The 12,604-nt window shown below is 42.8% G+C and overlaps 1 protein-coding gene across 1 annotated transcript in view; it reads left to right on the top strand.

Annotated features, from left to right (window-relative positions):
• Nucleotides 1-12,604, top strand: part of MCF2L2 (MCF.2 cell line derived transforming sequence-like 2) — a gene marked incomplete at both ends in the record, with an annotated part of 253,923 nt that overhangs the window by 119,385 nt on the left and 121,934 nt on the right. Inside the window, 2 exons of the mRNA XM_080804372.1 lie at nucleotides 4,460-4,651; nucleotides 7,057-7,248. Coding sequence (XP_080660498.1) covers nucleotides 4,460-4,651; nucleotides 7,057-7,248 — 384 coding nt within the window. The remainder of the gene's footprint in view (nucleotides 1-4,459; nucleotides 4,652-7,056; nucleotides 7,249-12,604) is intronic.

The following is a 12,604-nucleotide window of genomic DNA, read 5'->3' as shown; positions in this document are numbered from 1 at the left end:
CATGACTATACAGCCGTCGTTTATAGCACATGCAAGGAGGCCAAGGGGGCTAGAAGGTGGCAAGACATGGGCTTTGGAGGCAGACAGAACTGGATTCAAATCTCCGCTCTTAGACTACCAGCTGTGTGCCCTTAGTCAAGTCTCTTAGCCTTTCTGAACACATCTCTTCATCTGTAAAACTGAGAATAACCATTCCCTACTCCTTGGGAAGATGAATGAGGTCAAGGCTTCATCAGGACTGGAGCGTAGTAGGTGGTCAGAAGCTGGAAGCTCTTATCAGTCCCCATTCATTTCAGCTGAGTGCTCTTCCAGCCATCCAGTGTGGCTCCTGAGTTACTGCTCATCTCTCCTCCAACATCTCAGGGCTTTAAGAACAGTTCTGAAGGGTGAGATGCTGCATGCCAAGCCAAGGGCAGGCTGTCATCACCACAAATTACTTGGGAAATAATCTGTGGGGAAGTTCCCTGGGCCCAGAAGACTTGTGTTGTTCTTAGTAAATTCACAGCTGGATTTTTTAAAAAAAATTCAACAGACTTCCTTGCCAAGTTTTCATGCTTCTATATTTGACTAGAATCAGGCAGGCTTAAGCTTAGGCAGAACAAATGCTGATGTTTTTCTCAGGTTGGTCAGAACCAGATTCTGGAGCCAAACTGCCTGACTTTGAAGCCTGGCTCTTCTCTTTCCTACCTGGGTCACTTTGGGCCATTTTGCCTCTACTTCTCTTTTGTTAAACGGGGCCTAAGTCAAAGGGTTTGTTGCAAGGAGTGAAAGAAACAGTCAGTTTAAGCATTCACAATGGTGCCTGGCATATAGAAAGCTCTCAGTGAATCGTAGCTGCTGTCATTAACATCACAGAGCTAGTGGGGCAAATTCTGTGCTACGGAACGTTCCTTAGGTTCAACCTGCAAGTGGCCGAGCAGTTCTAGTAACAGCATCTCATCCATTCTTCATTCATTTTGCAATATTTGTTGATTTCCTACTATGCCAAGTCCTGTTCTATGTTATGAGGACACAGCAGTGAGGAAAATAGTTAAAAATTACTGCCTAAAGAATTAGCATTCTGGCCTTTTCTCAGGGACGGCAACCAGTGCATCTGGCCTTTGCTGGGCAAAGTACCAGTACTCAAATACTCAAGCACCCTGAGTTTTTATCCCTGAGTTCTTTTAAAATAGCCACTGCTTGACTTGTGTCACTTTATTCCTATATCATTACTCACTTTTGTTTTGCACAACAATCATTCATTCTTAAGTAACTAATTTGTACCATGGATGTCTTAAGTTGAATAACAGCTGGTGCATGCTCACAAGGGTCTGTGGCGTAGTACAGGCGATAGATCAGTGATCATAGCAGAAGTACCTGCTTTGATCAAGAAAGGGTACAGAGTGGTATGGGAGCACAGAGGAGGGGCATCAAAATAAACTGGTGTGGTTGAGAGAGGGATGTCCTTGTATTACTGTAAGAAGTTAAACCAGGGCAGTGTGTCTGACTGGGATGCTCACCATGCTCAGCAAGGGTGCACATGGCCTCTCAGCGCCTGGAGCCCTTTGGAAACACGGGAGTTATCTGCGTTCACTCACAGGTCAATGCTGTTTCACACAATTCCAGCCAAGTATGTTACTGCGTCTTCTAGTTCCCTGGTTAATTTGTTTTATTGATCAAATATTTATGAGGTACTTCTAAGTGCTTTCATGGAGCTTGTTTATTGGTAGGAGTCAGAAGAGGAGGAAGAGTGGGTGGAGGTTTACTAAGTGAAAGTAAAAATAAAATCTTTAAAAAAAAAAAAAAAAGAAGGACTCCTGGGTGGCTCAGTTGGTTAAGCCACCGCCTTCTGCTCAGGTCATGATCCTAGAGTCCCAGGACTGAGTCCCACATCAGGCTCCCAGCTCCGAGGCGAGTCTACTTCTCTCTCTGACCTTCTCCCCTCTCGTGCTCTCTCTTACTCTCTCTCTCTCAAATGAATAAAATCTCAAAAAAAAAAAAAAAAAGTAAACAAAGAAGATAAGTTCAGGTAGAGGTAAGTGCTGTTTAAAAAAAAAAAAATGAAACAAGGGAGAGACTGGGCCTGGGTGGGTGCGTTGCTGGGAGTGACTTAGACATAGTAGTCAGGGATAGCCTTGTGAGGAGGCGAGCCAAGAATTTACCTGAAGGACCTTGGGTGAAGCATCCCAGGGAGGTGCCCTGATGCAGGAGCTAGTTTGGTTGCCATCCTTTTACCTCCTACCTGGATTAGTGCAGTAGCCAACAGCTGCTTTGCCTCTTCTCTGTCTTTCTCAACATTATAGCAGGAGCAAATCTTCGAAAAATGTGAATGAGACCCACCCCTCAGAGCCTCCAGGGCTTCCCACAACACACGGAAGAAAAGCTGAAGTGCTCAGAATGGCACCAGGGCGTTCCCCATCCAGTCTCCCTCTTTCTCCTGATTATGTCTTCTCCTTTCCTGCTTGCATCCTCTGTTCCAGCCACAGTGGCCTCCTCCTGCTACCTGTACATGGCAAACACGCCCCTACCTCTCAGCCAAGAACTGCATACTTTGTCTGTCACTTTAGGCCTTGGCTTCTGTGTCAGGGGTTCCCAGGCCCACACTCAGGTTTGAAGGTTTGCTAGGGGGCCTCATAGGACTCAGCATGTAATTATACTCACATGGTTATGATTTATTACAGTGAAAAGATACCAAGCAAAATCAGCACAGGAAAATGCATGGGGCAAAGTCTGTTGGGAACCAGGTACAAGATTCCAAGATTTCTCTCCCAGTGGAGTCCTATAGGATCCTGACGCCCCTGGATTCCAACCTCCCAAAGGGTTATGACACCATGGTGAAGTGTTGTCTATCGGGAAAGCTCAGTGCCCAGTTTTTACTGGGGACTGGTCATGTAGGTAACCTCTACCTGCCATGTACCAGAATTCCATATTCCCAGAAAGAAAGTAGGGATTTAGTGTAAACCATATTGTTTGCACGAACCATTAAGGCATGGTGAGCCATTCTTATCAGGGGATGATAGGTACCCTCCTGACATTCCTAGAGGGCACCCAAGGGCTAACCTTGCAAACAGGCCTTTCAAAGACAGCAGTCTCATGCCTATTAACGTTTCTGTATTGCTTGGATGGCTCTTTTCTTTTCTTTTAATAAATATTCAATTTATTGAAGTAACAATAAAGTCTAGTTTTTCCTTAAGCTTTCAAGTTCAACTACAAATCTTTTTTTTCTTTTTTCCGTTTTCTAAAAAATTTAAATTCAATTAATTAACATATAGTGCATTATTTGTTTCAGGGGTACAGGTCTGTAATTCTTCAGTCTTATATAACACCCAGTGCTCATTACAACACATACCCTCCCCAGTGGACATTGTGGACGGCACTCTGTCAGTAAGCCCCTCTCTCACCCATCCTACTTAAAACAGCCACTCCTCCACCAGCACTCCCTACCCTCCTTTCCATGTCTGGCTTTTCTCCACAACATGCATCACTAACTAGGATATTATATAATCTACATATCTAATTATTCATTGCCCATGTCTCCTTGCTGCTTCCTGACGGCACTCAGGAGAAGAATGAGGCACAAATGTTGTTCTGAGGCATGGTTATATCTGCTATTAACATGTAAGCTCCATGAGGGCAGGGATTTTTGCTTCCTTGATTACTACCAGGCCCCAAGCAACATGGAGGGTCCTCAGTAGTATGTGATGAATGAATTAAAAATAGATAAACGTGGGGGCACCTGGGTGGCTCAGTTGGTTAAGTGTCCAGTGCTTGACTTCAGCTCAGGTCATGATCTCAGGGTTGTGAGATTGAACCCCACATTAGGCTCTGTCCTAATGTGGAGCCTGCTTAGGATTCTCTCTCCCTCTCTTAAAAACAAAACAAAACAAATAAAACATGGCACGTGGGATTAGAACAAAGTAAGCCATGCAGAGAGGGGTAGGAGGTATGGTTGCTGGGAGGCTGAAGTCAAAGAAGACTGGGATCCTAGATCCTGTGTGTTGCAGGAAGGGGTTTAGATAAACATATTTCTTAAGTCTCAGGATCCCCCACAGAGTTGTCCAAACCAGATCTTTACTAGCTTCCCAAATTCAGCTGAGTCCTCTCTCCCCTCAGGGCCCCATGTCTGATACTTTTACTTTTCCATTTAATTGACAGGGGAATTCAGAGTCTCCAGTTCTGGTCAGTATAACCAACTATAAAAATCATAGCTTGTTAATGCTATATCCTCAGTGTCTGGCTGAGAACTCAACAGAAATTTGAATGATTGGCTTGCTTTTCAGAGTGTAGTTGACCCTTGACTAGGCTAGACTTCTGGAGACCTTGAACTGCGACAGAGCTTCCCCAGGTTCCGGAGCCAAGACTCTCACCCTAAGACCTGACATCTCCTAGGCTTCCTCCAGGTTTGGAGCACACGGTAGGTAAATATCACCCTCACCGTGACCTGGCTTCTGATACTTGGCTGTGGATGCTCATTTCACAGGATACCTTGGAAAAGGCCCAGCTGCTTTCAATAATTGGGGACCAGCTCATCCAAAGCCACCACTATGCAGTGGACTCCATCAGACCCAGATGTGTAGAGCTCAGGCACCTCTGTGACGACTTCATCAATGAAAATAAGAAAAAATATGACATTTTAGAAAAGTCCTTGGAGTTGCATAGACAGCTGGACAAGGTGAGCCCAGCAAAGCCATGACCATGATGTTTGCTAAATTTTCTATGCAAGAGTCTTAATCATACTCATCTTCCCTACCCTACAGAATTACTGAGAGGATAAATACTTCATGTTAAATAGTGCTTGAGAGGCATTAAAAACTGTGCAGATTCTAGGTCATAGAAGTATTAGAAGTCAAAAGTGTCCCCACCATCCCACCATATCCCATTAGAATGAACAAATGTTCATTCTCCTCTATGTGGACCTAGACTTAGAGTTTTGGCTTGGCCCCATGATTCCCTTTGGGCAGAGAACCAAGCACTATATTTACAAAGTGCTTCTCATTATATATAGGTATCAAATCAATCCATTTGGAAAAGCTTAAGTAATAATGACCATTATACACTCCTACCATTTATTGAGTACCTACTATGTTCCTGCCAGAAACATAATTAGGTCATCTATTCAATCCTCAAGACAACCTATGAGAAGAGTATGAATGGTATTATTTGGTAGAGGCAGAAACTGATAGCTTGGTTAAACCAGTGGTTCGCCACATTTAATACATGAGAACCAGTTTGCTATAATTGCAGATTCTCTAATGTGCCATTCTAGAGACTCAGATTCAATAGTCAAGGATGATGCCCAAGAATCAGTATTTTCATCAAATTTCCAGGTGTTTCTGGTGCAGGTGGTACAGGGATGGCACGAGAGACTGTGGGATACGTGATTGCCCATGACCACACCTGGGGTAAAAATAGGGGATGCATATTTGAAGTCAGGACTGCTGTATTCCAAACCCCAGACTCTCTAGACTAGACAGCAGCATTCTGTGCAGAGGGCTCACAGAGAAGGGGCGTAGCCCCTGGTGCCCTTCAGTGGTGATCTCTGGGGCAGTTGCCTGGTCAGCAGGGGCAGTGGCTTCTGGAGCCTTCCCTGTCAGCTGTTTGTAGGCAGCATGTAACTCATGGCCATGAGTCAGCGTGCTCCATTCCCATAGCTGTTTCTCTGTGATGGCTGGAGGCACACACCCAGGCTATTTATGTCATCCTGATGCCAAAGGGATTGTAATGTCAATGAAATACAACTGTTCCAGAAGCAAGTGCCTCAGAAGGGCCTGGTCCACAACCTGCTCTGTGTGCTGAATTCCGCAGGATCAGCTGCTGTTTTCCTCACTCCATTTCCGCTCCAGAGATGATAGCCTAGTGCTGGTATATATGTTTGGGTGTGTGTGTGTATGTGTGTGTCTGGGAGAGTAGGTATCCACTGTGACTGCAGAAGAACACAACTTAATGTTTTCTACAGATCTAGGCATGTTGTTTCAAGAGAAATATATCAAAGCGTACATATGTCATGCATACAGAGCACATATCTAAAATCATAGAGTGTATATATCAAAGCATGATTTACATTATTTTGAAAATCCAAAAATGTACGAAGGAGGATGGAAGAAGTTACTAGGGATACCTACATGTGCCATTCCCTGCCTCATCACCACGTAGGGATAATCATTAATTTTTAAATACCTTTACTATGCTTTGTTATTCTAAAAGTAGTCCACATTCAGTGTAAGTAATTTAAAGGAAAAAATAAAGACAAATAAAAGTTGCCTATGATTTTCCCACTTAACGCTAACTACTTTGGAGTGCTCCCTTTTGCTCTTTCCCCCCTGTATAGTTATTTTTGTGTAGCTCTTCAGGTCACATGATAAATGGAAATGCAGACATACTTGCGCTGGCAACTTTTTTCCACGTAAATATTCAGGCAGCACAAGGACCCCTGTCTTTCTGTTTAAGTCTTTTAAAAATTGAATTTTTAGAATTCGTCACCTATCTGATTTCATCCCAGCAATCTGGAAAGTTTGAGTATTGCTGTCCTGAGTTACAAAGTTTTGCATGCTTTGATGCTTCCCAGAGACAGACAAATGCCAGTAAATGAAAATGTGAACAGCGGAAAGTAGTGTTTTTGTTAAGGGGGTCATTTCCTCCCCTGGGAAGACATGTAGGGGCCAGGTCTAATGCCTCATTGGTCATCCTATGCCCTTATAACCAGTTAGGATGCAAGATGAGTAGCCTAGAAGGCAAACCCGAAAAGTCATTGGTTGCATTCCTCAATGGTTAGACCAAATTTAGGAATACCTAACTCTTTTCTTTTGGTGATGTAGCAATTACTGTCAGTAGAAAAGAGGAGAATGTTTATACAAGTCTTTTTACTGACTGGATGACTCTTCCAAGAAATGGACAGATGTAAAATTAGTTTGGGTTTGTCCACCTTACAGCTGTGTTAACAGTGGTTAGACCTATGAACTTTATGCTGTCCCACAACAATTTTCCATTGTCTCAGGATCCTTCTGTACCACAGACAAGTTCAGGTGTTCTGAGCTGTGGACAAGCTGACTGCATGGGGCACTGTATTTCTTTTGAAAGGTCAGCCAGTGGTGTGAAGCAGGAATCTACCTTTTGGCTTCCCAAGCTGTAGACAAGTGCCAATCACGAGAGGGGGTTGACGTTGCCTTGAACGACATTGAAGCATTCCTGAGTACAGCGAAGGAGTACCAGTTGCCCAGCCACATGGAGTTTTACAACCAGTTTGAGTTGATACTCACCATTGATGTCAAGGTAATGTGTCTGGGTTATTTTAATCTTGTGGTTAGAAAGGAAGCACTGCCTGTTGCTTAAGAAAGTCTTGTTCATCGTCATTAGCCATCAGGGAAATTCAAATCAAAACCACATTGAGATACCACCTTACACCAGTTAGAATGGCCAAAATCAACAAGACAAGAAACAACAAATTTTGGAGAGGATGTGGAGAAAGGGGAGCTGTCTTATACTGTTGGTGGAAATGTTAGTTGGTGTATCCACTTTGGAAAACAGTGTGGAGATTCCTCAAAAAATTAAAAATAGAGCTACCTTGTGACCTGGCAAATTGCACTACTGGGTATTTACCCCAAAGATACAGATGTAGTGATCCGAGGGGACATATGTACCCCAATGTTCATAGCAGCAATGTCCACAATAGCTAAACTGTGGAAAGAGTTGAGATGCCCTTTAACAGAGGAATGGATAAAGAAGATGTGGTCCGTATGTACAATGGAATATTATGCCTCCATCAGAAAGGATGAATGCCCAACTTTTGCATCAACACGGATGGGATTGGAGGAGAGTATGGTGAGTGAAATAAGTCAAGCAGAGAAAATCAATTATCATATGGTTTCATTTACTTGTGGAACATAAGGAATAACATGGAAGACATTAGGAGAAGGAAAGGGAAGGTAAAGGGGAGGAAGTCGGAGGGGGAGATAAATCATGAGAGACTGTGGACTCTGAGAAACAAACCGAGGGTTTTAGAGGGGAGGGGATGAGGGGATGGGTGAGCCCAGGGATGGGTATTAAGGAGGGCACATATTGCATGGAGCACTGAGTGTTATATGTAAACGATGAATCTTGGAACACTACATCAAAAACTAATGATGTATTGTATGGTGACAAACATAATATAATAAAATTAAAGAAAAAAAAAAAAAAGAAAGTCCAGGTAGGACGTACTGAGCAGGTTTACCAGTTCCTGAATCTCAGGTAGCATCCTAGACTCTGTGCTTCCTGGAAATCTGACCCTTCATGGTCTGACCCAAATATCACCTTCAGTCATTCATTTCTCTCCAGATACTCATGAGCATCTCTGATGTATCATGCACTGTGCTGAGGACATAGCAATGAGAAGAAATAGACATGGTTCCGTCCCTGATACAACTTAGTGGGAGAGACTGACATTAATAAAATGTCAAACACAGGGCACCTGGGTGGCTCAGTCTATTAAGTGGCTGACTTCGGCTCAGGTCATGATCCCGGGGTCCTGCCTGCTCATCAGAGAGCCTGCTTTTCCCTCTCCCTGCTGCTCTGCCTACTTGTGCTCTCTCTCTGTCAAATAAAAAAGAATCTTTAAAGACAAAAACAAAACCACTCAGTTTTAAAATAAATAAATGTCAAACACAAAACACAAGAATGTGTTACTAGCTGAGATAAGTGCTCTGGAGGAGAGATTTAGGATCCTGCTGGACATGTGATAAAAGAACTTGACCTTGACTGGGGATCCCTAGAGCCAAGGCCTGGAGACTGAGTAGAGATAATGGGGGAGCCTTTCCAGACCAGAAGTAACAGCATGTACAGAGGACACAGGGCTGGAGGGAAACTGGCACAAATGCAGAACCCAAAGGCCAAGGTAGCTGGAGTACGAGAGCAAAGGAAGGGTGTTTGGGGGTGAGGTAAGAGAGGGGCAGATGAGGCAAGGCTTTGTGGGCCATATTAAGGAGTTCAGTCTTTATTCTAAGAGCAGTGGGAAGCCACTGAAGGGTTTAAGCAAGTGAAAACTTGATTGGGTTTGCATTTTGAGACAACCTCTCTTTTATGAAGTCAGCAGAGTTATGGAGAGCACACCTTCCTCCGAGATTCACATCACCTTGTATGTATCTATCCCATAGGGTCGTCTTTATTTCTTTTGAGTCACCGATCTCTTTTGAGTCACAGAATCTGATTCACATACTTTCAGGGTTCTATATACTCAAGGGTATTTAAGGAAGTTTGAGGTAGGCACTTTTACCAAGATACGGGCAGAGTTTAGGGAACTCAGTAGGGATGGTGAAGGTCCCTGGGGTTAGCAAGAAACAAGAAGCAGTTACCAGCCATCTGCATAAAGGGCAAAGGAGACCCCAGGAAGCACTGTAGCTGTGACTGTGAGAGGTGATAGTAAGGGCTGTGGCCTTGGGTAGATGTGGCTACAGCTGCTGTTCTGGCCAACTTCAAACTGCCTGGCCATACCACCTACCAGGAAATGAGTAAACTTAATCAACCATCTCTGGAAAATAAGCAGAAACATGGAGGAAGGAGAGGATTATAGGAGAAATATTTTTTTTAAATCCTTTTTAAATCAAGTGGATCAAAATATCTCCCAAGCCCATCTTTTCTTCTTTTAGTTTGGAATAAAATTTTAGGTTATAAGACTTAAAGATCCTGTTGTGTCAGAGAAAGTTGTGTCCACTGAGAAGTAATGACTTTGTTGTCAAAACTGGTACTCTATACATATAGAAATATTCCTAAATATATGTATGTGTAGATATGGTACAGACACATGTATCTTTTTACTTTGACAATTGATATAGCCTACAAGCAATGAGACCCCTAGTGTCAATGAGCCCACCTAGCCCTGAGATCTTTGTTTCTAATACCATTCTTTAGTAGAAGACTCCTGAGCTCCTTTGAGAAATGGCTGATTCTAGGGCTGGGGCGGGGAATATACAAGATGATCCTAGAGCATCTTGTAGTGCCAGAAGGAACTACTAAAAACAAAACAACAAACCACAGTGATGGGACATAGGCGACAACTGAAAAGAACTCCCCATGGCCAATGTTAGAACAATTTGAGCAATAAAATTAATAAAGTAGTATTGGATTCCAACCCAAAGTATAAAATACATATCCATGAAACCATTCTGATATAAATAAATGACGAAATAAATAAATGGGGCAGAAGAAACTAATTTCCCATGTAGAAGAATTCTAAATTATTTGTATAGATACTTTGCCCTCAAGGCAGTAGAGTATAATTTCCCAACCCTTAAATGTGGGCTATGTATAGTGACTTCCTTTCGAAGAATACAGTACAGGGAGGGAGAAACAAAAAGTGACTTTATGGTAAAGTTACTTTATATACACGACCTCAACTAGGTGATCAAGGTGAACATCAAAACAGTGTTATCATGCAGATTTGAGGTACCCTTGATGTAATGTGATGAACATGTCACTTTACTTCCATGGTCTTGCCCCCCAAACCCATAACTCCAGTCTAATCATGAGAAAAACATCAGATAAATCCCAACTGAGGGACATACTACAAAATATCTGACCAATACTCCTCAAGATAGTCAAGGTAATCAAAAACCAGAAAAAGCTGAGAAACTGCCACAGCCAAGAGGAATCTAAGAAGTCATGACAACTACATGTAATATAGTATCCTGGATGGGACCCTGGGGGAAAAAGTACTTAGGTAAAATTGAGGAAATCTAACTAAAGTATGGACTTTATTGAATAATAATAATTATTTATTTTAATAATAAAAATAACATCAATACTATTTTATTAATTGTAAGAAATATACCATACTAATGTAAACTGTTAAGATAGGGGAAACTGGATGGTCTATATGGGAACTCTCTGTACTATTTTGTATTTTTTTCTGGAATTCTAAAACTGTTTGAAAAAACAAAATTTATTTCTAAAACAGTGATAGTCTATGTGTAAATAATTGAATCTGTTACAATTAAGGCATGGTGATTACCAAAACTGCATCTACAATTAAACGATTATGCTTGTAGCAGCCCCTCCCACCCCCCCTCCCACCCCCCAGTCTGTCTGAGGCTCTTCAGGTGCTTTTCTACAATACATTGCTACTCCACCACCCTCTTAGTGCTGTTTTGATTTTCCTCCGTTGTTCACTTTCACCACCCAGTCTAAAAAACGAAACAATCGCAGTAACAAATAGCAAAATTCAATTCTTTAAACATTCACTTCATTCACCTATAATGAAGGTGGTGGCAGTTCAGTGGAAGACAAGCACATCCCCAGTTAAGTGCCCGTTGGTCCAAGAACATATGGAGTGAAAGGGACAGTGGAGCACATAGGGGATGCAAAGGTCAGCTCAGCCTGGGGAAGTCAGGGTGTTCATAGGAGAAGATGCCTAAATTTGGCCTGGAAGATTGGGTAGGAGTTTTCAAGGGACACAAAGCAGAGGGAGGGAACCTCAGCAGATGGAACAGGAGATGCAAAAGCAGAAAGACTGGAAACAAGAACGTTCCTGTAACTGCCACAGCTGGAGGCTGGAGTGAGGGGTGGGGACTCGTGGAGGTTAGACTGGAGGGAAATCAGTGTAGTTAATGAAGGGTCCAGTGTTTCATGAGGAGTCTGGACATTATCCTAGCAGGTCATTTAAACAAGGAAGTTATATGATTAGATTTATTTCCGGGAAAGAGAATTCTGATTATGGTATGGAGAATGGATTTGCAAGTAAAAAGACGAAAGAGGAAAGGAGGGGATGCAGTTGTTAATTTTGTCCCAATCCTTTCCCTCATCTGAGTTTAGGGATTTAGCGTTTTTTTCTGACCACCTCGCCATTTCCAGGGTTTACCCTGGGATTTTAGGGGAGAGATACAGAAGGGCAAAGGTGATTCAAATCCTGTTAAATCCAGATGGTGGGCCAGGGGGCTCCAGCATGTGGCACTGATTTCACATCAGGGCTGTATACCATATACCACTAATTTGACAGTCGTTCTTTCAGTCAGATTTCTTGACATTTGTGTAGCAGTTAACACCCGTGACTCAGTGTTCTAGCTTATCACTGGGCTAGCCACCAAGTCTCATCACCATCACCCCAGAAACACAAACTGACATTGCTTAATCCTAACATAGGAGATTTGGTTTCTTTTTGGGATCTGGACTTGTAGCTGTATTGTCAGAACCTCTAGTCCACTGTACAGGTGAGCTTCCTGAAGCCAGAGGCACATTCCTTAAAGAGACCTTTTTTTTTCTTAAAAAAAAATTTTTTTGCCACCTTAGCATTTTTTAAATTAACATATAATGTATTATTTGCCCCAGGGGTACAGGTCTGTGAATCATCAGGCTAACACTTTTCACAGCACTCACCATAGCACACACTGTCCCCAATGCCAAAAACCCAGCCACCCTATCCTTACCCCCACACCCCCCAGCAGCCCTCAGTTTGTTTTGTGAGACTAAGAGTCTCTTATGGTTTGTCTCCCTCCTGATCCCATCTTGTTTCATTTTTTCCCTCTCTACCCCCACCACGCCCCGCCCTATCTCTCAAATTCCTCATATCAGACCTTTTAAACATAAGGCCCACCTTAATCTAGATTAGGGGTCTGCAAACTACAGCCTGTGCGTGAAAACTGCTTGCCACCTACTTTTA

Source organism: Martes martes (assembly GCF_963455335.1).
Source record: "Martes martes genome assembly, chromosome: 1".
NCBI classification, from domain to species: Eukaryota; Metazoa; Chordata; class Mammalia; order Carnivora; family Mustelidae; genus Martes; species Martes martes.
Note: the sequence above shows the minus strand (reverse complement) of the source record. Positions and strands in the feature narration are given on the sequence as shown.